Source organism: Sinocyclocheilus rhinocerous, unplaced genomic scaffold (genome assembly GCF_001515625.1).
Source record: "Sinocyclocheilus rhinocerous isolate Xijiao unplaced genomic scaffold, SAMN03320098_v1.1 scaffold544, whole genome shotgun sequence".
NCBI classification, from domain to species: domain Eukaryota; kingdom Metazoa; phylum Chordata; class Actinopteri; order Cypriniformes; family Cyprinidae; genus Sinocyclocheilus; species Sinocyclocheilus rhinocerous.
The window spans coordinates 152,529-178,575 of NW_015658610.1; the positions used below are offsets into that span (position 1 = coordinate 152,529).

A 26,047-nucleotide genomic window follows, 5' to 3' on the forward strand; every position below is an offset into this window, starting at 1 on the left:
GAAATTTACAAAATATCTTCATGGAACATGATCTTTACTTAATATCCTAATGATTTTTGGCATAAAAGAAAAATCTATCCTTTTGACCCATACAATGTATTTTTGGCTATTGCTAAAAATATACCCCAGCGACTTAAGACTGGTTTTGTGGTCCAGGGTCACATATAAGAATTATTTTTGAAGGATCATGTGACACCAATGACTGACTACGTACCAAATAAATAAATGCATGTTGAGATATTGATTTGAGTTTCAATTATTGTTATGCGAGTAGGCAGACCAGAGAGGGATGTATGTAGCCTGGACTAACAGTCAATTACACAGCGATTGACCAATCAGAATAAAGTATTCTGACTAGATGTATATTTATTGCAGTATATGTAGGTGTAAAATGTAATGGTAGAGGCCATATTGCATACAATGCAGAGAGGTCAGAGCATCACAGATCTTTCTTATATGTAAGACACATGATTTATGAATTATGAGGCCAGCAATAGTTAAACTTTTGACCTGTATAATGTCCTGCAACTTGTGGCTGTAAATGCATCAGGATATTTCTCAAGTGTAATGTAGACCTGCTTTTGTATCCATAGCAACAAGTCTTAATGCACTGTTATCCTGCAGATGTCACAAGGGTGATGTTTACCATATAGTTGCAATGCCGTGCTTTAGTTTGTCTCAGCTTTCTTTTTATCAGCTTTTGCTTTTTTTTTATCTTGATGTTTTGACTGTGGCCTAATGGGGCTCTTTTCCCCACAATGCTTACTCTTGATGCTTAAATGCTAAAAAAAAAAACTCTTTGTGTTTATATTTGCATGTTTCTGGTCTCTGCTGTGCTGCCAGATGAAGAGCTGTTATCTTTGGTCAATAACTTAAAAGAGAGCACTTAAGTCAACTTTAGTTTGTACAGTTTTATTTCATAACTTCAGAACAACAATAAGGATGAATTGCATTGGTTGAAACAATAAATCAGAATACAGAAAAAAAATGTGCAAAGAAATTATTACTATTCTTTAAGACTACAAAGATAGGGCAGATGGGAGAGTGCTGTAACTTACAGGACAAAAAAATTGAAGTAGAAATACATTTCCCATCTGAATTCTAATTTGACTTCATGTTAATGCATGTTAGATGACAGAACAAAGGTATAGACCTTTTGCATTTGTCACAATTATGCAAGTAACTACACACACACACTCACACACACCTACATTATATATTTTTTAATTGTTAGCTTTTAAAAGTACTTGAAATTAAGGGTGGGGCTTTAAATGGAATGGTATAAAATTATAGTGGATTTGATTTTTGTTTTCATGTACAAAATTTCAATTCATGTTTTATTAGTATCATGTTTTTACTCTTTCATTATAGTGGATTTGATTTTTGTTTTCATGTACAAAATTTCAATTCATGTTTTATTAGTATCATGTTTTTACTCTTTCAGCAGCACCTTCTGTACTTGACATTAATTCACAATCGGTAGGGATAATTTGTATATTTTAGCAGTATATTTGTATATTGTAGCAGATAATTATGAGAATTTTATATCAAAATAAATAGGTGTGTGTGTGTGTGTGTGTGTGTGTGGAGAAGAGAGGAGGAAAGAAAAGAGGCAGGAAATGAGAGACGCCATGGGAAGAGAGAATGGGAATGAAAAAGCTAATAAAATTGCTATAAATTTTCTATTAAATTCTTTTTTTTACTTCAACACACACAGACACAAAACATATTGTACATGAGCTCATAGATAACATGCTTTCCTTAAGTGAGCTGTAGTGGAACATCTGTTTTCTATTAATGTGTTCTACTTTTTGATAAATAGTCATAAACCCATTTCTAAGTCATTAATCGCAGAGGTCACAAAAAATATAGCGTTGTTGACTTTATTAATTAATCTTTACTGAAATTTCACAAGTACCTGTTTCTGTTGAACTTTGTTACTTTGTTGTAATTAAAAACAGTGTTTTTAACTAAACAGAACATTTAATAAATATTTATGTAAAATCGTATAATTCTGTTGTTCAGTTTACATCATATACACCCTTATAAAAACACATTAATTTTCACTTGACATAAATATGGAGAGCTATTAATTAATCTTTACTGAAATTTCACAAGTACCTGTTTCTGTTAAACTTTGTTACTTTGTTGTAATTAAAAACAGTGTTTTTAACTAAACAGAACATTTAATAAATATTTATGTAAAATCGTATAATTCTGTTGTTCAGTTTACATCATATACACCCTTATAAAAACACATTAATTTTCACTTGACATAAATATGGAGAGCTAAACATTTCAAAGTACTGGTGAATCAAGTTATAAAATGAGTTACAAGTTACAAGTAAAATACAGCATTCTCTATTTTACTGAACCAGACATTTCTATAGAAAACTAATTTAGTTTCATAAATATTAAATAGTAATGATTTTATAAATGCCTTAGTATTGAACAAAACCATAATGTGTTATAAATATGAACACATCTGTATTATCTGTTTAACACGGCTGCATGGAACCACTTGACATGATGTAAGTAAATTGCAAATTTAATAAGATATTTGAAGATACCATCATCTTTTTAATGACAGTCACCCACTGATAAACACTAAGAACATTAGTAAGTTTTGCCGTTTATAATGCTACAGGCTATCACACAACCTAATCAATAAAATGTTCTTTTGAGGTCATTCGAAAGTTTAAACAAGTGTTGCTCTGCTTTATTCTTGTCTCACAATAAATCTTTTGATTTTCTTACAGTACCCTGAAAATATGGTATACATAAATAGTGAGGAAAATATTTAAAATAATTATAAGATTAAATAAAATCCCATAACACATTTTGAGGGGTTGTCAGAATTGGTTGGCACAAGTTCACCACAAAAGTCTGTATTATACCTATTCCTTTGCATGTACTTGGGTTTTCTGAATGTTTGTTTCACCACAGCTATTCGACAATGGCAAACTCTGAATGGCTAGTCATGGACATAGCATGTAAAATGACATTTAAAAAGTATGTTTGTCTGTTGTTTGTCAGTGGTATTCTTGTAAATGTGGTACATTCACACAGTATTTCTCATGTGGGGTCATTGGTTCAGATGCATCATGGGAGTGAAGTGGGTGGGCAGGGTGTACATTATGTGCTCTTGCCTCAGGAGAAGTCAGAGGTCACTGTGCTCTCTTGACACTTCGTCATTTCTGGCCATATGTTTAATGCACTGGATAGGACTGCAGGACACGTATACTCAACGACTTTAAAATCAGTCCTGAATTTGGTGCTGTTTGGAATACATAACTGGTTATGCCTCATTTTGTTATTTTGACTGCATTGCAATTAAAAGTTCAAAATATATATATTTAAAATTATTTAATAATATTTACTTTTCTTTTTCATTTTCCATTTCCTAAAAAGAGTGGAAATATAGGTAATTCACATATTGATTTTTTTTATTAATTTATAAAAAAAAATTTTTTACAAAGCATTAATTAAATCAGATTTTATACTTTGTGGTATGAAATGCATTCACCTTTTGGAATGGAATTCCTTTTGGAATGACGCCGATTAATAATATCATGAAAAGAACATTTAAAAAAATGTTGTGTTATCACAAATCACACAATGTTTCAAAATTCCTAACTCTCACACAATTTATGCTGTTTGTTCTCAGAGCTGAGAGAAATATGAATCTCTTTTAGTATTTCAATATTGATGTCAATTTGATTATTGGCTTTGTGAAGCAACTATTTACATTTGTGCAACATTGTTATCAAAAGTAACTAAAAATGCATTGAAAGTGTATTTTTTATCAGTCTGTGCTTTCCCAGGGAACTGAACCCATGACCTTTGCTAGCTGTTGTCTTTTACCATATTCCCTGTCTCACATGGCATAGTGTAATTTACATAAAATTTGACTGCACAAAGTAGGAATCCTCCTGACATTTAGCTCTATAAAATGTGGTCATTTGAAAGAGTAAATTGATTAGCATATTTAAAAGAGAGGGAGTGAAGATACAGTAGGAGGGGTAAAGTGGTGAGACAGATCAACACAGGGAAATGAAATAAAATTGCATTTGTTAGTGCTGTGGCAAGTGTTTGCATTTGTTAGAGGTGAAGTGGCTGTGGTGATAACAATGATGGTGCTTAAGGTTGTGTGTGTGTGTGTGTGTGTGTGTGTGTGTATGAGTATGTGTGAAATCTTCCTTCATGACAAATCCCATTTATTGCAAATAACATGGAAACTATATAAGCCTGTTACAAGCAAAATCCATTTGAACAAACATGTAAATCTGTTTGTTTACAATGTCTACAAAGTGAAAGACAAACATTATTTACTTACAGCTACAAAATAATTTTCTGTTCTGTTATGTTTATTTGCACGTTTGTGTAGTAATTACAGACTGGCTTTCATTTGCATCTCGTACGGTATGTGGTATTGAACATTGTATAGAATTATGTATTCGATTAAAATAAGAAAATGATTATAATTAAAAATATTATTATTAGCTGTTTGAAAATATAAATATAGTCAGATTAATGATATCTTTTTCTCAAAAATATTAGGCAGTAGAACTGTTTTCAACATTGATAATAATGTTTCTTGAGCACTAAATCAGCGAGAATAAATTACATATGAATATAATGTATTTTAAAATATATTAAAATAGAAAACAGTCATTTTGTATTTATTACATAAATTGTAATAATATTTCACAATATTACAGTTTTTACTGTTATAAATAAAATAAATCAAATTTGATTTATTAATCAAATAAATACAGCTTACTTCTAAACATTAAAAAAAAACATTAAATCCCATTCCCAAACCTTTGGACGGTAGTGTATATATTTGTATTATAAGTTTGTCCCTTGACAAAAAAAAAAACAACTTTTATATGTAAGATTCATGTGCACTGGAGAAGAACATACATCAATACAAGCATGTGTTTATGTTTTCATTGTATTATATCTTCCATGTATTTGTATACAGCAGAATAAGGGAAGTGTGGTTTTTATGAAGCATAGCATTTATTAGCAATTATTTACATGTAATGGAATCTCTTACAACTTGATTAGCTTCAAAAGACAATCTAGTATTATGAACGGTAACTTACTGTAAACTTTCAAAAAATATGATTCTAAAAAGGGCAGAGCAATGAGTCCAATATGGGCAACAATTTCAGTTTCGTTGTTGTCTGTAAGGTCTCCCTCTCTCTGGCCCCTTTGTGCAAGCTTTTCATTCTCTTTATATTCCCTTTTATTTTACTTTTTTTTTCTTTCTCATATGCCTAAAATCCTTTTTTGTACCACATCTGACTGAACAGCTTTCTACTTTTCCCAAATACCTCCATTACTTTCCTTCTATCTCTTCATCATCTTTTCATAATCTGTCTTTTTCTTTAACATCTTTTCTCCTTCTTTTCCTTTCCTCCTCTATCTTTACTCCAATGCCTAAACTTCCACTTTTCAGTTGCCCCAAAATCGTTCATTTTTAGTGTTCTTTACTGTGTGTGCCCTCTACTGTATTGAGTGTCCATTCCCTCTTTTCTCTTCTTTACTTTCTTTCCCTATTGTTTTCGTTCTTTATTGTATTTCCCATATTTATCATTTCATTCTGTGCTGTAATTGTGCGTGCACATAAATAACCATGTCTAAATTAATTTTGGCATCACAAATCCTCTGTTTTTTCTTTGATAATTGAAATGTGAAATATTTGACTTTGAAGAGCTTTACATTTTAAACAAAACAGAAAATACAAAACTAATAGATGTGTGCACCTGTGCAGTCCAACACTGCCTTTGGGGCCCTGGCAAAGTCTTGGCGGGTTGCCATAGTAACCCTGACCACCAACAAAATGCCAGGTGTCTGAAGACATACTGCTGGCGCCACTGGGTCTCCAGCCCCTCCCTGCATGGGCTGTCTCACTCTACACTCTTCCCATGATGCCTCCTTGTCTCTGAGAGGGCAGATAAGCAGGGGACTGAGGGAATTTTTAACTTACTGAACTTTACTTTTCACAAAAAGGGAATTATTCTGACTATATTGCAATGAGAAAAATGCTTTTGATAAATCAAAATGAAATGTCAAAGGTTGTGGTGTTCGATTTGCATTAAAGTTTTAAATTTTTGGCATTAGTTCTCACTCTTGCCAGCAGCTTATTAGCAAATTCCCCTTGCCATCTTCCTGTGGCTAGTTTGAGGTCATCATTAAGCAGCTGACAAATTAGGCTGACACCTCCCATCCAGGGCGACTGTGGGCTGTCTGCAGCATCTTTACTTCACGACTGTCACTCTCTCTCTCTCATACTCGGTCCTTTGCTTTCTCTGTTTCGCTCTCTTCTCTTCCCGCTCTCCTTGTTTTCTGAGATCTCCTACAGTCTGACCTGGCCAAAGGCGTTTAGTTGGCGGCTCTCCACGTGGCACAAAAGCGCCACGGCATTCCTTTTGTCTGTGGTTAATCTGTAGTGTCAGCTCGCTTTGGCCGGACCGCACTGAAGCACAGGGAATATTAAAAAGCCCAGCGGCAGAATTCCTCTGGAGCAGAGATGAGGAGGGAGAAAGAGCTGGAAGGAGGGAGAGAGTGAGGTCAATTAAGGTTGGGTGGTACGGCCAATAGCAAAACGTGAAGTTTCAATCGCGAGATGAAAACGAGGAGCGGAAAGATGACCATAATAGGTGCTTTTGAACTTCTAAGGTTTACCCTTTCTTGGACTACTAAATCCATAGTCAAAACAGTAAATTTTCAAAAAACTATATTTTTAGACGCTAGTTTTTTTTGTTTGTTTTTTTTTACACCTTTTTCCCCCAGTTTGCTTAAATGTTCCAGAGAGGCTAATTCGTTTTCTAAAGTTGCAGGGCTCTACGCTTATTTTTCTTTTTAGGAGCGCTTGTGCTCCTAACTTAAAAAATTTAGGAACACAGTCAAAAATTTAGGAGCACCAAAATTTGATAAAAAATCCATGATCCACATTCCATGTAACGTTAGTCTCGTAATTGGTATTATAACTTAAAGGGGTCATATGATGTTGCTAAAAATAACATTATTTTGTGTATTTGGTATAATGAAATGTACGGTTTAAGGTTAAAAAAACACATTATTTTCCACATACTGTACATTATTGTTTCTCCTCTATCGGTGTTATGCAAATCTTCGCACATCGTGACGTAGACATGTGGGGGCATGTTCGAACGAGCCGTTTTAGGTAGGCGTGGTTGACTCTTAACTTTAATAAAGATTATCTCTTTGGATTTGAGACTTTAGTCTTTGCAACTTTACAGATCTTCTTTATGCACCAAGAGCTTGTAACACTCCAAAGAGAAATGAAAAATTGAAATCGCATCATATGACCCCTTTAAATCTGCACGCATTATTAGCATTAGAAAATTAATTTTAGACTGTAACATGGTGGGATACTGCAGTCAAACTGCAGGACGCTTGACATTATTTAGCTATTTTCACCTGGTTGATAACAGCTAGTCTCTCGTGTACTAACATCCACACAAAAAAAGTAAAAATTTGGCTTTTGGATGCATATAAATGCTGATAAAGTTCCTTTCTAATATGTGGGAGGTGTCACGCTGCAGGAATGAATGAATCAAAATGGAATTGATACCACATAAACAACTTCTTTTTTTGACTCCCAAAATGTTAAATGTCTCCATCCCTTGTGGTCTATATCAAGCAACATTATCAGCAATCCCCCAGAAATAGCCTGTTTAAAAAGGGCTTTTGTGACTAATTGGTATTCAGTAATTTTCCATTTTAGGTTGCTTTGTAAGTCCATTATTAATCATTTGAGAAAATGAATCTTATTTAGACATTGATAGTATTTTTAAAAATTTTATTTCATGATATTTTCAGTTCATGATGAACACACCACAAGACAATTTCCACATGTAACATCAACATTCTAATCAAATAATAAACATAAAACTTAAAAAAAAAGTAAAGTGGCACTTGTTAACAGAAAGAAAGACAATTTTCTAGTCTCAAATGTAAGAGGCGTATAGTTTTGGCACAACTATCATTTTTGAGAGCAGATTAGTATTTTAGCTGACATTTTTCCATTTAGGTTAAGTTGGCCGCTCTTAACCAAATATTCTGTAAGACTCTTTAAGAAAGTTATATTTCTGTAGAAGGGAGTTGTAAAATCATCTGTTTAAAAATTATTAGAAATGAACAAGAGTGAAATCACAATTGACTGTGAGAGTGACTAACATGCACACAGTATTTGTATTTTTTAAGCGCTTGTTTTGTTTGTTTGCTGTTTTCAAATTACATTTCATATTTGTTCACCTTTTGAATTTAAAAGTGAAAAGTGAACTCAGTCTGTCATCATTTGTTTCATATTTTTTTCTGATATTTTGAATCGAATGCAATGCATTGACATTCATACATTTCTCATGTCCCAATACTTTTTTGCGCTGCTGTAAGTCTGAATTATGTTTTTAACTACACATTTTGTGCTCTTTTCCAGGCAGTGTGCAGTTTTGTGTAAGGTGAGTGTGTATGTGTGTGTGTGTGTAAGAGTTTGGCGGGATGTTTGATCCACAGCGGCTGCCTGTGCAGAACCTCTCCCAGGGTCAGCGAGTGCATGCTGTTACCCAGAATCCCTCAGCATAGTCCTTCAGTGAAATGAAAAACATGCTGTTCCTTTAAGAGCATGAAACAGGAGCCGGCTGTGTGCCCCTACCAGAGACACACAGTCAGCCGAGAGAGAGGGAGAGGTGGGGGGTGGGGTGGAGTAAGAGTTGAGGAGAGAGGTGGGAAGGATAGAGAGATACAGCAAGAGTGAGACGAAGGTAATGTAGAAAAAACGAGGAGAAAGAGTGAGAGAGAGATGAGTGAGAGAAAGAAGCCAAAGATGAGAGGGGAAAAACAAGGGGATGATGGAGAATGAGCGGGAATTAGAAAAGAACCAGCAGGGGTTGAAATACAGAGCGGAATGGCAGAAAAGAAAGAAATTCTACTTCGTAAAGCTGTGCAGTTCCCATTATTCGTATTGTAATATTATGGGTGTTCATTTGTCGTGCTGAAAGGAAACAGTCGCTGTTGTTGCTAGGAGAAAAAGGTGCAGTCCTCTCTTATTGGTTACGAGAAGTAGCTCCATTATCCAATCAGAGAGCTCTGGTATCAGCCAGAGAAAGCGGGCCACACTAGACGACCTGATTAATATGTTAGCCATGTTTTATGGTTTAAAATAAGTCTGAGAGTAAAATGTATTGCTAAAACAATGGTGAGGATAGAGTCAATGTTGCTGTTTATGTCTTATTATAAGTCTCATTGTATTTTCCTGAGATTTCATTGTCATTTCAAGGTGTGTACTAGATGATATCAACATCGCATGCAATATCCAGTTTCTAGTTTTAGATTATTGTTTTAACTTGCTTGACTTTGGTGTGTTAAAAGCATGTTTGTTTACAGAACTTTCCTACATCATATATTAAGTCGCAAATCTAGGTCTAACGGGTTATTGAAGTTGTCTACATTAGAGCACTGGAATTGTTGTAGTCTTGTTGTCCTCTGTAGTTGTTATGGTAACCATATGATTAAGCATCAGTGTGTTATTAGAATGCCCCGCAGGACTGATGTTGTGTATTGTTTACTAAATGTTTTTGTGGACAAAAATAGTTAGATTCATAAGCCGACTAATACCTCAGGTTTGGTGTGGCATTAGGCTTCATATTGTATACATACGCTTTGCTTTACACTATATTAGTGGATGAAAGTGAAAATGTGTTGTTTTAGTAGAGGTTTGCATAAACATTTAAGTGGCAAATGCTTAACTACTACTGGGAAAATAATTTTATTGTCGTGTTTTAGTACTTTGTATGTTTTTCTTTTTATGACACAATATCATGTAAAGTACACATGAGTACATACACAATTAACAGAAATATGTCATTTTGAAATGTCTTTGAAAATGTGAATGTCTCAAATTATTTTCAATATTTTCTGTATACACATTGAACATCAGCTTTCTACTTTCTGCTTTATGCATTACATTACTGTTTCCTCACTCCAATCCATCCAGTTGCATCCATATTATTATACACAATTAAATGTGTTCATGTGTGCCATCAGTGTAAATATGATAAGTGACCAATTCATATGCCTGCTGTTAAACAAGTTTCCACTGTATCAACTCCCAAGTTTGAGCTTGAAACTTAAGACATCAAAGATGTTTGTTGTCAACAAAATGGAAAGAACACTATACACTTTCTTTGGATATTAAGCCGCAAAAACTCTAGCTTCTTGTCCTCACGTTTCGGCACATAATGTAAGACACAGGACACTGGACAGAGACATTTTTCTCTAATCTTCAGTCTTCAACATCAGGGATCTTCAACCTTTTTCTAGCCAAGGACCCCTTTGTGGATATGAGAGATGAAGCAGAGACCACCTGTTACACATAGTATAAAACTGGCCTATAAAAACATGTGTACTAAATTAATGTATTGTAAATCTGGTAACACTTTAGAATAGGGAACAGATATTCACTATTAACTATTAACGAGTTTTCCCTGAACAAAGTCCTAATTTGCTGCTTATTAATAGTTAGTAAGGTAGTTGTTAAGTTTAGGTTTGGGGTGGATTAAGGGATCTAAAATATGGTCATGCAGAATAAGCCATTAATGTGTGCTTTATAAGTACTAATATACAGCCAGTATGCTAGTAATATGCATACTAATAATAAGCAACTAGTTAATAGCGAGAATTGGTCCTTAAAATAAAGTGTTAAAATAAATCTTCATAATAACAATAAGAAATGTTTCTTGAGCAGCAAATTAGAAATGAATTTTTGAAGGATTGTGTTACACTGAAGACTGGAGTAATGTCTGCTGAAAATGCAGCTTTGACATGTCACAGCAATAAATTACATTTTAAAACATATAAAATAAATGATTTTGAATTTTAATAATTCATTTACATTTATTTGTTCAAAAACAGTAAATCTAATTAAAAAGTTTAATTTAATCTAATAATAATTCACAATATTAATGTTTTTATTGTATTTTTTTATCAAATAAATACAGCCTTGGTGAGCATAAAAGACCTCTTTAAAGAAAAACTTCAATATTATGTATTAAGTGCGTTTTTTTCATTTTCTCAAAAAGTTTGTTTGAGATTAAACAATTGGCCTATATAAGAAACTTGTGAATAAGAAGATTTTATTTTGTAAATACAAATATACTTATACAAAAAAAAAATGTGAACCAGATTTTAGATTTTTCTCTAATAGAATCATGGTTAATTTTTTGGTTCATATTCATACATTTGGTATGACTATGAATCATATTTTTTTGTATTGCATTCTCTCTGCAGTATTGCGTTTTGCGTTATATTCTCAAAGCAATTAATAAACAGTTATTTTACAGTCTTCATAAACCGTAGCTTAATTCCAGGTATCTACGGAACCACTGGACAAGACTGCCCTGTAGAGTGATCGGGTAATTCACATCTGGTGTTTTGGTCTGTGATATCTGGTCAGATGGAGGTCATTTCAAAATTTCTATAATGCTCTATAATGATGCACATTTGTTGTTTTTATTTCACATTCTGTGAGCCATCAAAGTTATAAATAAAGACATTTTAGAAATAAAGACATGTGCCTACAGTAACTTCCTTCTGAAAATCAAAACTGTGTTGTATGATCAGAATAGTTTGTGTTAAGAAAGTTTTGCAGAAATCATATTCTTTACTTTCCTTCTCAGTCTTTAGTTTTCTTGTTTCCGGTCCATGTGTCAGTAGTTGTTTGAAGTGGAGGTTCAGCAGCAGGAAGCTTTGAGTGCAGGTGTCTGAGTGGGATTTGCTGGGCAACAAGGCGCGCACACACACACACACACACACACACACGCACACACAGCTGTCCGAGAGCGACCCTTTAAATGTCTGGAGGCAAACTGAAAATAGGGAACTTAATAATGAGGATTTACTGTCTGCGGTCAGTTTTCTTGTAAATGACAAATCATATTCTTTACTTTCTTTCTCAGTCTTTAGTTTTCTTGTTTCCGGTCCATGTGTCCGTAGTTGTTTGAAGTGGAGGTTCAACAGCAGGAAGCTTTGAGTGCAGGTGTCTGAGTGGGATTTGCTGGGCAACAAGGCGCGCACACACACACACACACACACACACACGCACACACAGCTGTCTTTGTTGTGGCCACCACCTGGTTAGTGTATTGGTTTACGTCCCGCCACTGCTTTCCATCATTCATTCATGCACTCAGTCAGTCAGTCAGTCAGTCAGTCAGTTTAGTCATTCAGTCCTTCTCTATTTTTTTGTTATTTGTGTATTTCTGTTAAATGCATTAATTTACAAAGAGGTGTGTAAACAAAAGCTGAAGTGTGGATGTGTAGCATCCGTGTCCATGGGCCACTGTCTGCTTACTACCAGTCAGAACAGTGTTTAAACCCAAAAAGATAGGGATGAAAAGACGCAGGGACAAACAACCTATGCTGTGGTTCTCACACAAACACACATACAGATACAGGGACAATAACAACACTGTGTACGGGGAAAGAAGATCCGGCAGGTCGAGATACCACAGGAGAGCAGTGCCTCTGTCTGTCTGTATCTGCTCTGCTCTGCTCTGCTCTGCCTGCTGTTTGATGTGCAGGGATTAGGGTAAATCTGAGAGCTCCCAATTTAGCCGAGCCACAGAGATATTCATACGCAAGAGCACATATACGCTCACTTTAGAATACTGTTTTGTCATTAATAAATAACTACGCAGGAACGAATGAGTAACGCACTATTAGCACTCTAGTAACTACTATTAACTACATACTGGTAAAAAAATGTATAGCCTGAATGCACTGTAAGTCCCTTTGGATAAAAGCGTCTGCTAAATGCATAAATGTAACTAACAAGAAACTCTGATTAATTAAATAGTAAGTAATAGTGGTTAGTTGAATACGGTAGTTCACTATTAGCTCATCACTAACTCCTGACAGAAGTCTTTTGAGAGAGAAACAGAAAACTTTTTTTCTTTTGTAAGGTTCTGGATAGTAATTCCTTCCAATGGATTTGGTAACACTTGAGTCATTACTAGTGGGTTACCATGATCTTCGCTTTAGAATACTGATCCAAATAATTAATAATTCCTTTAGAAGGATGTAATAACACTTGAGTCATTACTACCCAATACTTTACAAATCCCTCAAAAGCTTGCAGTGATTTCAGTCATTACTAGAGAGTTATCATGTTATTTACTTTAGAATACTGATCCAAATAATTAGTAATCCTTTCTGGAGGATTGCGTAATACTTTTTGTTGTTGAGAATGAATGCATTTATTTGTTTTACATTGCGTTTATAACAAACTCATATTTGCTATGAGTGTCTGCTGCTGCCTAGTGGACAAGAGAAGTATTACTATCTCTGTCTCTACAGACGCTCACGATGTCAAGATTTCCTAAACAAACTTTTATTAGAATGTGAAATGATCTGGAACATACTGGACACATTTTGCTTTTAAACATTGTGAATGTTTTTATAAAAGTGGACTGTATGAATTAAACCATGCAGCAGATAGCATACAAGTATTGTGTGTACAAATATTTTTCAGTCATTGTGTTCATCAAGTTACAATTAGAAACTGATTTAAAACAACAACGTATAATGAAACATTATGTAGAACTGTTATATAAAGTTGAAAAGTAAAAGGCATAATGCAAAAGAGAAGCAGCTCTCAACAGGTTATTTCTCAGAGGTAGAAAATGAATGTGATATGACACATATGCTGTATGGAGATTATTTTTGTCATTTAACCAAAATAATCTTCTATCAATATTTATTATTGTTATTATTCACTTTTGGGTTTTACCTTTATTTTTTTATACGTTCAATGCAATGAACTTGTTATCTCATTTAAGGAAGTCGATCTGAAAATCCTAATGGTAAATATTAATCATATTAACCATGTTCACATTCACATCTAGTGGTATGTTCACATTTGTTTTTAGAGTAAAAGAAACAAACCTTGTATGAAACAATGCAATGTATAACTGATACAATACTGAGCAATTGCAAATTGCAAATGTTTCATATTGTGGTATAAGTTCACAGTCCACAATTTAAAAGATAAACAGAAGAAAAGAAAATAATAAAGACAGAACATGTATAGAGAAATCATATATGTATCAAAACGAGGTGTGCTTTCAACACTATTTTAAAGAGATTATAACATAATTTTTTGCAATAAAAGTATTTTTCCCCTGCGGTTCATCATAATGTTTAGCACCAAAACCCATAATTTAGTGTTACATTATGATTTCCATCCTCTTTCTGACCCACAGAATTCATTAAGCTGTTTTTCTTCCCATAAATAAAAGCCTCTTTGCAAAGCCTACATTACATTACATGCGGGAGTCAGAAACAACACAATGTTTGCAGATCTCACCATCTTATTATTCTTATTGTTAAATACAAACAATAGCATTTTCTGCTGCTGTAAAAATTATAGTATTCATTCTACTTCCTCCTCATTATATCACTTTGACTGGGTGGGCCAAGTTGCTGAACACCAAATAGGCATCAGTAATGTGTAAATGTTTTGAACCCTACATCAAAAATTTTGGAATAAAGCTGTTTTTACACAGTACATCAAACTCTTTCATGTTCAAAGATGTAGAAAATTTTCAATTGCTAAGCTGTTAATTAATTCTAAATATAACTCTACAGTACTTGTATGTTAGTTAAAGTAATTTCTAATTAATTAGTAATTAACTGTAAATATAAAGTATTTGTTTTTCTTTTTTAAAAATATGAGGTTGATATGTGGAGGAACTCTTTGGGCTGATTTCATAGAAATATTGTTTTGTTAGTCTCTTGCTTGTAATAGTAGCAGGTGACTGGTAACCATTTTGAAGAGCTACTTGTCATTTGTTGGAGTGATCCAAAAAGCTTCATGCACTGGAGTTGAAGACTCCGTGGAATCCATAAGGAATGTTGACGGGCACTTCGGCTCTTCCCAGCTCTTCAAATGTTTTGGCATCTAGGACTAAAAGGAATGTACTCTTATCCTACAGAGAGAAGAGGATGAAGGGGTTAAGACGATTTGTCTAAATTGATGCATTGATAAATGTTATACAATGTAAAAATTTCTCAACTGACTTTTGTCAACATGTTTCAATTTCTTATAAAGCAGGTAAATTATAGAGCTTATTTTTACATACATTCAGGGCTGTTTTGTACCTTAACTGGTGTGATGATCACAGACAGGATGACTCCATCATCCTCTTCCTCAGCATTGGGTGAAAGAATGAAGACAGGCTCTGATGGGTAGAGATCAGGCTGGCGCCATACCTGTAAAACAAATTTATTTAGCAAACACGCACTCTTAACTTTGTGTGCCAAGTGGACAGGAAAATTTTACTTGTTAAATATAAACTTTTTGGGATATTGTGTTGATAGTAATGGTCAAAGGGTTAGTTCACCCAAAAATGAAAATTCTGTCACTAATTACTCACCCTCGTGTTGTTCCAAACCCATAAGGCCTTCGTTCATCTTCGGAACACAATTTAAGGGCTCTCTGACCCTCCCATAGACAGCAAGGTAACTACCACGTTCAAGGTCCAGAACAGTACCAAGATGATCGACAAAGTAGTCCGTGTGACATCAGTGGTTCAACTGTAAAGTTACGAAGCAACGAGAATATGATGACGTCATTTCGCCAGATCTGGGTCAGCGCTGCCACACGCTCGCGTCATGATACTGTTGTGAACGCGCGTCCAAAGTGACGCAGTAGAGACGAAAATGCAGAATAAAGTCGTTATTTTTGTTTTCTTTGCGCAAAAAAGTATTCTCGTAGCTTCGTAACTTTACAGTTGAACCGCTGATGTCACACGGACTACTTTGTCGATCATCTTGGTACTTTTCTGAATGAAGGTCTTACGGGTTTCGAACAACACAAGGGTGAGTAATTAATGACAGAATTTTCATTTTTGGGTGAACTAACCCTTTAATACCTAGGTATCAGTCATGATCCCATTAATTTGATCTCACCTTGAACTTTTTGCTTTCCAGATCCATCTTAATTAGACAGTCACCCACTAGGTGACGGAAGCCACAACCATAGTAGTATCTATAAGGTTTGGTGTTATATCTGGCGTAGTTAATATGTGGAAACTCCAAACCACCGTAGTCTTTCAGGTCTTCGCCATGGAGATCCTCAAATGTGCAAAATACCTAAGAGAGAGACATTTTGCAGTCCTAAAAGAGATGAAGGCTCTCCAATAAACAAATGCACTTTTTGTGTTGCGTATTAGTCACTGTTATAAAGAGCAAATAATAAATTAAAGATCTCTACTTAATACACCAAGTCTAAGTCCTGTATAGTTACATTACTGTTATAAAATTTGGGGTCGGTGAGATTTTTTATGTTTTTGAAATATGTCCCTTATGCTCATCAAGGTTGCACTTATTTGATCAATAACTGTTTTTTATTTTAATACATGGTAAAATTCTTTATTCCTGTGATTTTAGCAGCCATTACTCCAGGCTTCAGTGTCACATGATCCTTCAGAATAAAAGTATTTTAAAAATAAAATCGTACTGACCCCAGTAGTGTTGTAACCAGCATAAAGACAACACCTGATTTTTGGTACGGCACACAGCGGTAGCGGTGCTGTCAGGCCGTGTGTTGAGATTCTGTTCCAGTGGGGTTTCACTGGTGATGTTGAGAGGCAGCACAAAACGACGGGGATACGGCCTACTCATGGTGTTATACATCTGAGAGAAACAGAGAGCCACAGGACAAATGAGAATGTGATTTACAGTATGTAAAATTATATAAATCTGTGCTTTAGAAATTGTGTTGCTGTTGTTATCATTATTAAGATTATTATTAAGATAGACAGACAAGGAGAGTTTAAGGAAGAACATTACCTCGTCCAATGCCTCTCCTGATTGACGCAGGTTCTGGATGAGGAAGTTGTTTATGGACTGGCCGTCATCAGAGCAGCACATGTCTAGCATGAGGAATCCATCCTGCTCAAAAGCATTGATCTGATGGAAGGTGGACAAGGCCTTGGTGTAGTATTTCACTGGCATCTCCTGCAGAGAGATGCAGACTAGTTGGTTAAAGTGTAAAAGTCGCCTGAAGAATAATAGTCTTTATGTTCTCAATCAGCTTTCATTTAACCATATTGAAGCAGAATCAGCAAACCAATATATTAATAAACTCATATGGAGACCACATATGGAAGTCCATCTGCTTCTCATTGTTCTCAGTGCCTCTGTGAGACTATTGTCATGATTGTTGTCTCACCTTTCCAGTTTGTTTGTCAATAAGGTGGAATATGGTTTCCTGGTTGGGGTCCCAGTAAACACCCTCATTTAGCGATTTCCCCCTTAGTCTACCAGTCACTATCTTAAACAGATCCATCTTAATGGGCTGCTCGATGAACACTACATAGTTCTCTGACATGCCTGAAAGGTTCAGGAAAATAAAACAAAGGTTTTTCAGTGCTGCACATTGATATGATCGCTCCATTCAGACTGTATGGTTATACCATTCAGAGCAATAAAATTACACACTACTCTATTACAGTAGCTGTGCAATAAAATTACACGAGATAGTCATTCTTCATGAGAAGATAATAAACATGACAGATTTTCTTCTTCACTCACCAAAGCTGTGGTAATAGGAGGGTTTGGATTTGTCACGAGGGGCAATAGAGCATAATATTTTGGCTCCCTCTAGAGTATCTTCTGGGCCGTTTCTTTCTGGTGGCACCCTGATGATGTTATAGAAAGCCCCTATAAAACACATCACAGCCTAACATCCTGTCTCTTAATCCTGAAGTGGCATTGCACTGAGATTGGTCAGCACATAAGGATAAGACAGGAATCTAACCTTTGTTCCTGTATGAGTTGCCCATGTTGTAAGCTGTGCCATCTGGATCAAAGTGTGGATGTGCAGTAGCACCGTTCACAGCAATGAACTTGCTCCAGTCCACCTACAAACAATCATCCTTCTTAGACATGACGGGCTGGTCTAGGCTGGTGACTATAGGCAGGTTATTGCTCATACCTTCTGTTTGGACTCCAAAGTATCTGGATCCACTCTGTGCATGTAGTTTGTCTCTGTGCTGACGTAATAGTCACTCTTGTATTTAACAAAGTTGACACTGGCATTATCTGTTGGCTCTGGAATTGGAGAGAGGGGAATTAGTGTCACAAATATCTTATCTTTTTCTTCTTCTTTTTTTGTAAATTTGTATTTTTCTGTAAATTTGACAAGCTGCTTGTTTTCAGATTTTTTTTTTATTAACATAAACTAGGATTAATTATATTAAATTAACCATGATTCATTTTGTCACAAGTTTAATGAACTATATTTTTCAGTAAAAATATTGAGGGGGAAAAAAGACTATCATTTTAGTTGCAACTTGATTTTATGTGTTATGGAGCATTTTAATTTAGCTAAGAGTTTAGGTTAGATTAGAGCTGCTTATTTTACTGGGATTATTAACTGTATTAAACTACCCTTCCTTCATTTTGTGATTCTATAAGTTTTAAGAACTGCATGTTCCTGAACATGAAAACAGTATTGTGATATGATTTCAAGTTAAACTTCATTTAATGTGTTTTTACTAGCTGAATTTAAATTACAATTTATATTAGATTAGCGATATAATTAATAATAATTAATGCCCCTGATGGGCCCCGGCCCCCTGGATGAGAACCATTTTAAAATGATGAAATAGTTTGTCCCCCCCCCCCACATTGATTTTAGTTGTGTAACCCACATATTCAAATGAAAACCTCATTGTGCCATTAAGTCACACTTCCACCATACTGACAGTTTAAAGAACTGGATTTTCTCTCTAATGGTGGGTTTTGTTTAATCATTTCTCTAAGCATTTATCCTAAAGTTTGTTGTGCATTTTTATCCTTTTAAAAGACCCATATGTTACTGTACAATTGCCTCAGTTGTAGTGTCCAGAACACTCTGCCAACTCCATCTCAACACTTTAGTAGTACTGTCACTTTATTTAATCTTAATTGAGTGCTTGTGGTGTCTGATTTAAATGTATTCTCGTGATTACAGACACAGTTGTTTGTCTAAGATGACTTTAGACACATTTCCACTGACCACTCCTGTTGTGCTCTTGAGCAAGGCCCTCCAGAGACATGCCTTGTTACTCTTTCAGAAAACAGAAAGAGCTTTTTGTAACATTTTTAAAACAGTAAGCTATTGGTGATTTTCTAAACCTATTGAGATCCATTTCACCATGGCCGTCAGCAAAACAAGTACATTTCCTTACTGTCATTCACACATATATTCACAATTTCTGCATACTTGGCATCTCAAATCTGGACAGGAAGCGCTGAAAGAAGTTCTTGCAGGGATCAGGTAGAGCCAAAGTGCCAAACTCTGATGCGGTTCCTCTCGCTGTTCTGCGTATACGAGTCGCTGCATAAAAAACGTCTTCTGTATGTCACCTGACCGTCCTCAATCTGAAAGCGATGCATCAAGGCCATGCCATCAAACCAGTGGTTATAGCTGAGGGAACATTTACATCGGCAAGTGTCAGCCTGAATGTTCATGTTAGAGTTTGAATTACATATAATAATTGTGATCAAACGGATCACAAATCAAAATTTAGAATAACGGTCTTCTGTGAAAGGTTGTCATTGTTGTTACCTACTACTGCTACCACTGAAAATATCAAATGATTCATTATACCTTAGTTTCCATATGTCATTAGCTTTATAGCCAATTACTAATCGCAAGAAACAGAGATTATAAAATGTATTTAGTTAATTTATTTTACTATTCTTCACATTCTATTGATTCTAGTCAAATCAAATATCACCATATGGTCATACTCACTGCTGATTCCCAAACTCAAACTTTCCTGGACCATTCCGCAGCAGACTCCAATGGATCCAGGTTGGGATGGTGCCTTTAACTGTGGTGGGGATGGGCTCAGGTGTCTCCTGTACCGAACTTATCAAGGGGGTGATGCTTGGCAGCCCATGCACTTTTGTGAAGTATGTTTTCTGAGCAGCAGCTGTAAAAATCCAGATCGACATAATATACAAAATCTGATTGCTTTGCAAGTTGTCAGATCAGAATCTGTTCATGAAAAGAATAATCAGAATAATGTTATACAGATGCACTTATAAATACAAATGTTCTGAAATTGTGATAATGGTAATAAAATATCATTTTTGAGTATTGTCACTTTTGGTAATACTTTACAATAAGGTTACATTAGTTAACATCAGCTAACAATGAACAAAACTTCTACAGCATGTGTTTCAACTTTTCAAATTAAAAGTCATATTTGTTAACATTAGTTAATGCACTGTGAACTAAGAAATAATGAAAAACTATTTCATTACACTATTTTAAGGTGCAGTTCGTACAGTGTAATTATACAATTACATTATAAGTGATATTAATTAACAACATGTACTTACTATAGTATGTTATTATAGTATGGGTTACGGTTAGAATTATGGTTTGGTTTAGTAGCATGTAATTATGCATATTTTACTGTTAATAATATAGTAAGTACATGTGTATATATATATATATATATATATAACAAGGACAATGTATAATAAAGTTTTTTTTTACTATATTTTTTTACTGACATTAATAAAGACTAATAAATTCTTTAAAAATATATATTGCTCATTGTTAGTTCAGTTTAGCTAATCCATTTACTAATGTTAACAAATGGGACCTTAGTGTAAAGTGTTACTGACACTTTTATATAGAGGTCCTCAGAGTCAACAAACTTAACTGCAAGGTTAGCTAACCCCGAGTTATATTAAATTATATAGCCGTAGCAAGTAACAGATCTGCAGACATACTACTCTGCTCAATCAATTATGTCAGGTGAAAGAACAAAGTAAAGGATTAAAGTCAACAAATGACAGCGCTGAAATGGCAGCGAGTCAGCGATATTACAAAGAGAAGCATTACCTCTAGAAAAACAGTCCCTCTCTACTCTACACGCTCACATGTACTGTGATACACTAATGCATAAATAATGAAGCAACTACATAGACATACAGAGACATCTTTTTTCAGAAAAGTCAAAGTTGTGATGTACAAATCAAAAGTAGATCAATTTAGTTATTCATAATTAAGATGCTAAATTTAAACCTAACACTCAAAAGCCATGGGACTTAAAGTATATCCCACCCTCTCTCATATGAATACAGCAACTGCTTTGAAACACAGGAATGTGCTTTAATATACTGCATTGCTTCACACAAACACATATATGAACAATCACAAAGCCTGTGCAGTAACGTACAACAAAAAGTGAAACTTGCAGACGTGCATCAGTGCAGAAGAGCTCTCAGATTCTTACCAATTCTTTGAGGCTTTTTGCTAGACATCCTGTAGAGAGATATGAGGCTGCACCCTTGATCAGATGAAGAAGAGTGTATGAAAAAATTGTAAAGAGCAATCAAAACTATGTGCACGCAGATGGGAGGAGACAAGCTCCTTTTATGCAAGTCGGATCTTTTGCCAACCATGTTACATCACACAGGATTATATCATATGACACAGCAGTGGAGGGGAGGGCAGTGCGGTGCTGGCTGGGATGTAATGTGAAATAACAAGGCTGAAATAAATATCAGCTGAACATACAACAAGAAGTTGTGTAACACAACAAAATGCACATTAAGCAGTTATATTTTATATAATTTTGAGAAAATGGCCTCACATTATCACATGCAAAAGTGCATAATATAATAAATGGATTTATGTATAGACAACTATTTTGTTTTTTTTTAACTTAGGCTATATCTTTTTCTTTAACATACTTTGTCTTGTTCTTTGTTTGTCTGTATTTCAGTTTGAGTTTATTTGCCAATGCATGCTAAATGTCACAGGTCTTGGTTACGCTTGGCAAACTAAATGAGAGAACTAAATTATTATAAGATGCAGAGATTAATCAGTAATAAAAGCTTACCCTTGCTGGTCCTAAATGCATTTTTAAGCACACTTGTTGACATGATTAACTAAAACAGGTAAAACAACATATACAAGAGACCGCAGTAGGTTAAATTCCTATTATGCACACTCGCGAGGAGGAGCACTATGACCCACGTTAGCTACGTACACTTTACCGTAATAAACTTCCTGGTTATGAGTAACGAGTTAACGTCATTCTGTCTCACTATTTTCTTATACCATCAACAGATTCATTGTTTTGTGACTGTAAAATATTTCTATGCACAACATATAAAGTCCATAGTTCATAATGACAATATCTATATCTATAAGATATCTATACACCTTAATAATAAAGTATATTATTATTAGGGTTTTTATGGTTTTGGAAAGGGAGGAAAACGTGTAATTAAACCTTTGTGTTCATATTCTGGGCTCCGCGTGTCTTTTAATATCACTGTCTTAGTACATCAAGCCAGCATTTTAAAATGCTACAAAAACAAGCTCCTGGGGATTTGATTTTGGTTGTCATTTGTTGAAATAAATATAAGAAATACAGTGTGTTCATGTCTGTCCGCTGAACCACAATCTCTGATTCTCCTCCGTGGTCATGGAAAAGTGAGTATTTACAATAACAATTATACTTCGTCAAGACAGTCATAATAAAAGACCAAATTAGGTGTACTGTTTCTCAATAAATTGTACTATGTACAGACAAAAACATGTGGCTAGAATATGAACGCAACGCGCAAAGTTTCACGTTAGTCGTTTTCCTCCCATAGAATGATGATGAATGAATCCCAATGATTCAGTGAGTCATTTGCTTAATTCTTGAATGACTGAATGATTCAAGACATTCGTCGACACCTACTGGTGGTTTAGTTTCATAGGCTAAGTAAAAGTATCATTGTATCAAGTAAAAGTATAATTTTTTTACCAACATTTCACATTAATCTCATAACATTATTTATGCTGTAATTTTGCAATGTAAATGCATTCATGTTACCTCTGAGCTTCATTAAACAGTTACGCATCTAAATGCCACCACAGATGCAGCTTCTGCATGTTTTTTTTTTTTTTTTTTGATACTCATTTCATTTGATTGGTAACAGTCCTATAGTTTCTTATTATTCTAACTTAATTTAATGATAAAATTTAAGAATTTGATATTAAAGATGATGACACACATTTAATAAGGATATGGAAAATTGCTCTGTATAAATGCAAAATAATAATAATAATAATAATAATAAAAGCCCTGGAAATAATTTTAAAGGGGGCAAATGTCACAAATATGCTTAAGTAAGAGCAAGCTGATAGAACACTCATGAGACTTTTGCATTAGAATAAATTATATTTACACCACACACACACCCAATATCCTTTTTTCTTTCTGGACAAGCAAATTGCTGGCAATGCTAATTCATACACTCTATCATAGATTTAAGAGCTCTTAGTGCTTATCTGTCATTTGTTTGTTAGTCTTTGTGGTTTCTGTAGGTCTGTGACTGTTGTCATTTCCTTTGTAACATTTAAATATCATGGCTCTGGAAGAACTATACTTCACTCTTATTCTACAGTTGCTAATCAGGTGAATAATTGTAATTTGACTTCTTTTCTGCTATTTTTTATAAGAAAAATGTTATAGGCACCATGCTATGTTTTGATCATGGCATAACTTACATCATTATAAATGTTTATATATAGTAATTAAAATTACACCATAACCAGTGTTTCACAGGGTTATACAGGTGCATCTCAATAAATTAGAATGTCGTGGAAAAGTTCATTTATTTCAGTAATTCAACTCAAATTGTGAAACTCGTGTATTAAATAAATTCAATGCACACAGACTGAAGTAGTTTAAGTCTTTGGTTTTTGGTTTTTATCCAAGCATGTTAACAGAAAGTTGAGTGGAAGGAAAAAGTGTGGAAGAAAAAGATGCACAACCAACCGAGAGAACTGCAGCCTTATGAGGATTGTCAAGCAAAATCGATTCAGAACTTTCCCACGACATTCTAATTTATTGAGATGCACCTGTATATGGTTCCTTGTTAAATGTGTTCATATAACTAGAGAATTTGACTACTAATTGCAGTAGTCAAAATAAATAGGTAAATGTGCCCACAACAGTCTGATATAATTATTTACCTTTTCAAAAGACTTGGAAAAGTACCTGAAATGGCGATACATCTTTTAAGTCAGTCAGTTTAATTCTGGCCATATAATCATATTTGCCAGAGCATGGCAACTGCCTTGCAGAGACCAACATCATGGTAATTGAAATAGCAGAGACCAAAGAACGTGGTTGTGGAGAGCAACAAGACGCCAGCTTTAGCCAGCTTGACCTTAACATCACCATAGACATAGTCTGTTAGGACTTGACCAATCCCCCTACAGAAGGACAAAAACACAGAAATGAAAGAACGAACTAAATAGAATACAGTGTTTGTAGGACATTTACTTAATTTAAATACTGCATAACTTCACTGATGACTGAGGTGCCTCAGTAATATCCAACTTCAATAAAACAACCGATACAGCAAGCATAAAGCAAGGCTCTTCAGACACACAGGAGTGAGAGATACACACGCTCTTACCAGTGTCCATGCAGTGTGAGAGCTGCAGCAATAGAGTAATCCACTAGTGGACCAGGACACAGGTATGCTGCTGGAGTATACTTAACAGAACTATACTCAACACCCGTTCACCCGTCCAGTGCATGGAGGCCGCCCTTGAACTTGAGACAGCTGCAAAAACAAACAGAAATTTAAATTTTGCTATCGTCCTTTGTAGTAAAAGAGTTTAAGAAACAGTATCTTTTTACTACAGTATAATAATTAGTATAATAATTAGCTTTCTAGTATTTTTGCACAAAAGGAAATTTGATTGTCATTTTTATAATACTAATATTGACTACTAGTGTTGCCTGCAAACATACTGAATTTTTGATAATTCAAATAGTAACACTGAGCATTAATGTCAATGCCTTCACTTCAATCTTAATTTTATAAAATATTAAAAGAGAATTTGGTCCAATGTAAATTTATTAAAATCATGTAAAATAATTTTTTACTGAATGTGCAATGTTCAAACAACAGTTCATCGTTCATTGTTCACAATATTTGTGTTCATTGTAGAATTACTGTTGTAGCATTACAAATGGAGAAGTGAATAATCATGGAAAAACTATAAATACATTTTTAACAATGATTAGATATCGCTCACTGGAGTGTGATGAAGCTGCATGGATCCTCCCTGCTGTCAATCGGAAAGGCTCAACATCTCGATTCTTCTGATAGGCAACCAACCCACGAGACAGGTGTGTGTTGCAGAGAAGCACAGCTGTAGATGGTATAAAATATTGCATAAAAAACATTACATAAATCTGTGTTAACATGTCTGTGCCATATTCATTCGGTCATCCATGATGACTTACGTCTTATTCCTCTTTGGCAGAAAGTGCTTAAACGAATCAAGCTCGCCATTACTGTTAAACTACAAGGTCAGATCAGATTCATATGTTTGTGATAGGTTTCTGTAACAGTGTGTCTCATTTAGAAGGCTGTGCCCTCCGGAGGTCGCATTTGAAGGCAGCGTCTGGACCAATCAAACACACAATATATATTTTGTAAGCTATATTTAACAAATACTCTGTAACACCCCTCAGTTAACAAGCCATATGAGGACCTATGGACCCTTCCCCGCGGATCTAAATATTTATAATTAATTATAACTAGTTATGATTAATTATTCATATTTCCCCATGAGCTGATTCGCTACAAGTATCTTCTCTTCTGTTTCCATATATCTTTCTTTCAATCCCCACTTTCTGTTGAATGCTAAATAAGTGTTTCCCTTTTGACTCTTTATTCCATACGTCTTGCCACATACTTCCAACTGCTGTTTTAATAATACCTTTTACATCTGTTTTACTTAAAGGAATTTCTGTGTCAATCTCTTCTTTTCTCAATGCTGACTTGGCCAGCTTATCCACCTCCTCATTTCCTTCTACACCTACATGGGCAGGTATCCATAAAAACTCTACTCTTACTCCTGTTTGGTTTATTCTATATAAATTCTGTAAAATTTCATAGGACACTGTACAAATTGTGAATAAAA

At 34.7% G+C, this 26,047-nt stretch overlaps 1 protein-coding gene and 1 pseudogene across 1 annotated transcript; both read right to left on the bottom strand.

Moving 5' to 3' along the window:
- Positions 1-14,197: 14,197 nt before the first annotated feature.
- On the bottom strand, positions 14,198-22,061 carry LOC107722795 (beta,beta-carotene 9',10'-oxygenase-like; annotated as a pseudogene).
- A 2,092-nt stretch (positions 22,062-24,153) lies between these two features.
- Positions 24,154-25,446, bottom strand: LOC107722759 (succinate dehydrogenase [ubiquinone] cytochrome b small subunit A, mitochondrial-like). Its single transcript, XM_016531228.1, is given in 5 exon segments — positions 24,154-24,319; positions 24,526-24,601; positions 24,604-24,659; positions 25,150-25,270; positions 25,365-25,446. Coding segments are annotated over 5 exon segments (468 nt in total). The 5' UTR covers positions 25,414-25,446.
- Between the last annotated feature and the right edge of the window lie 601 nt (positions 25,447-26,047).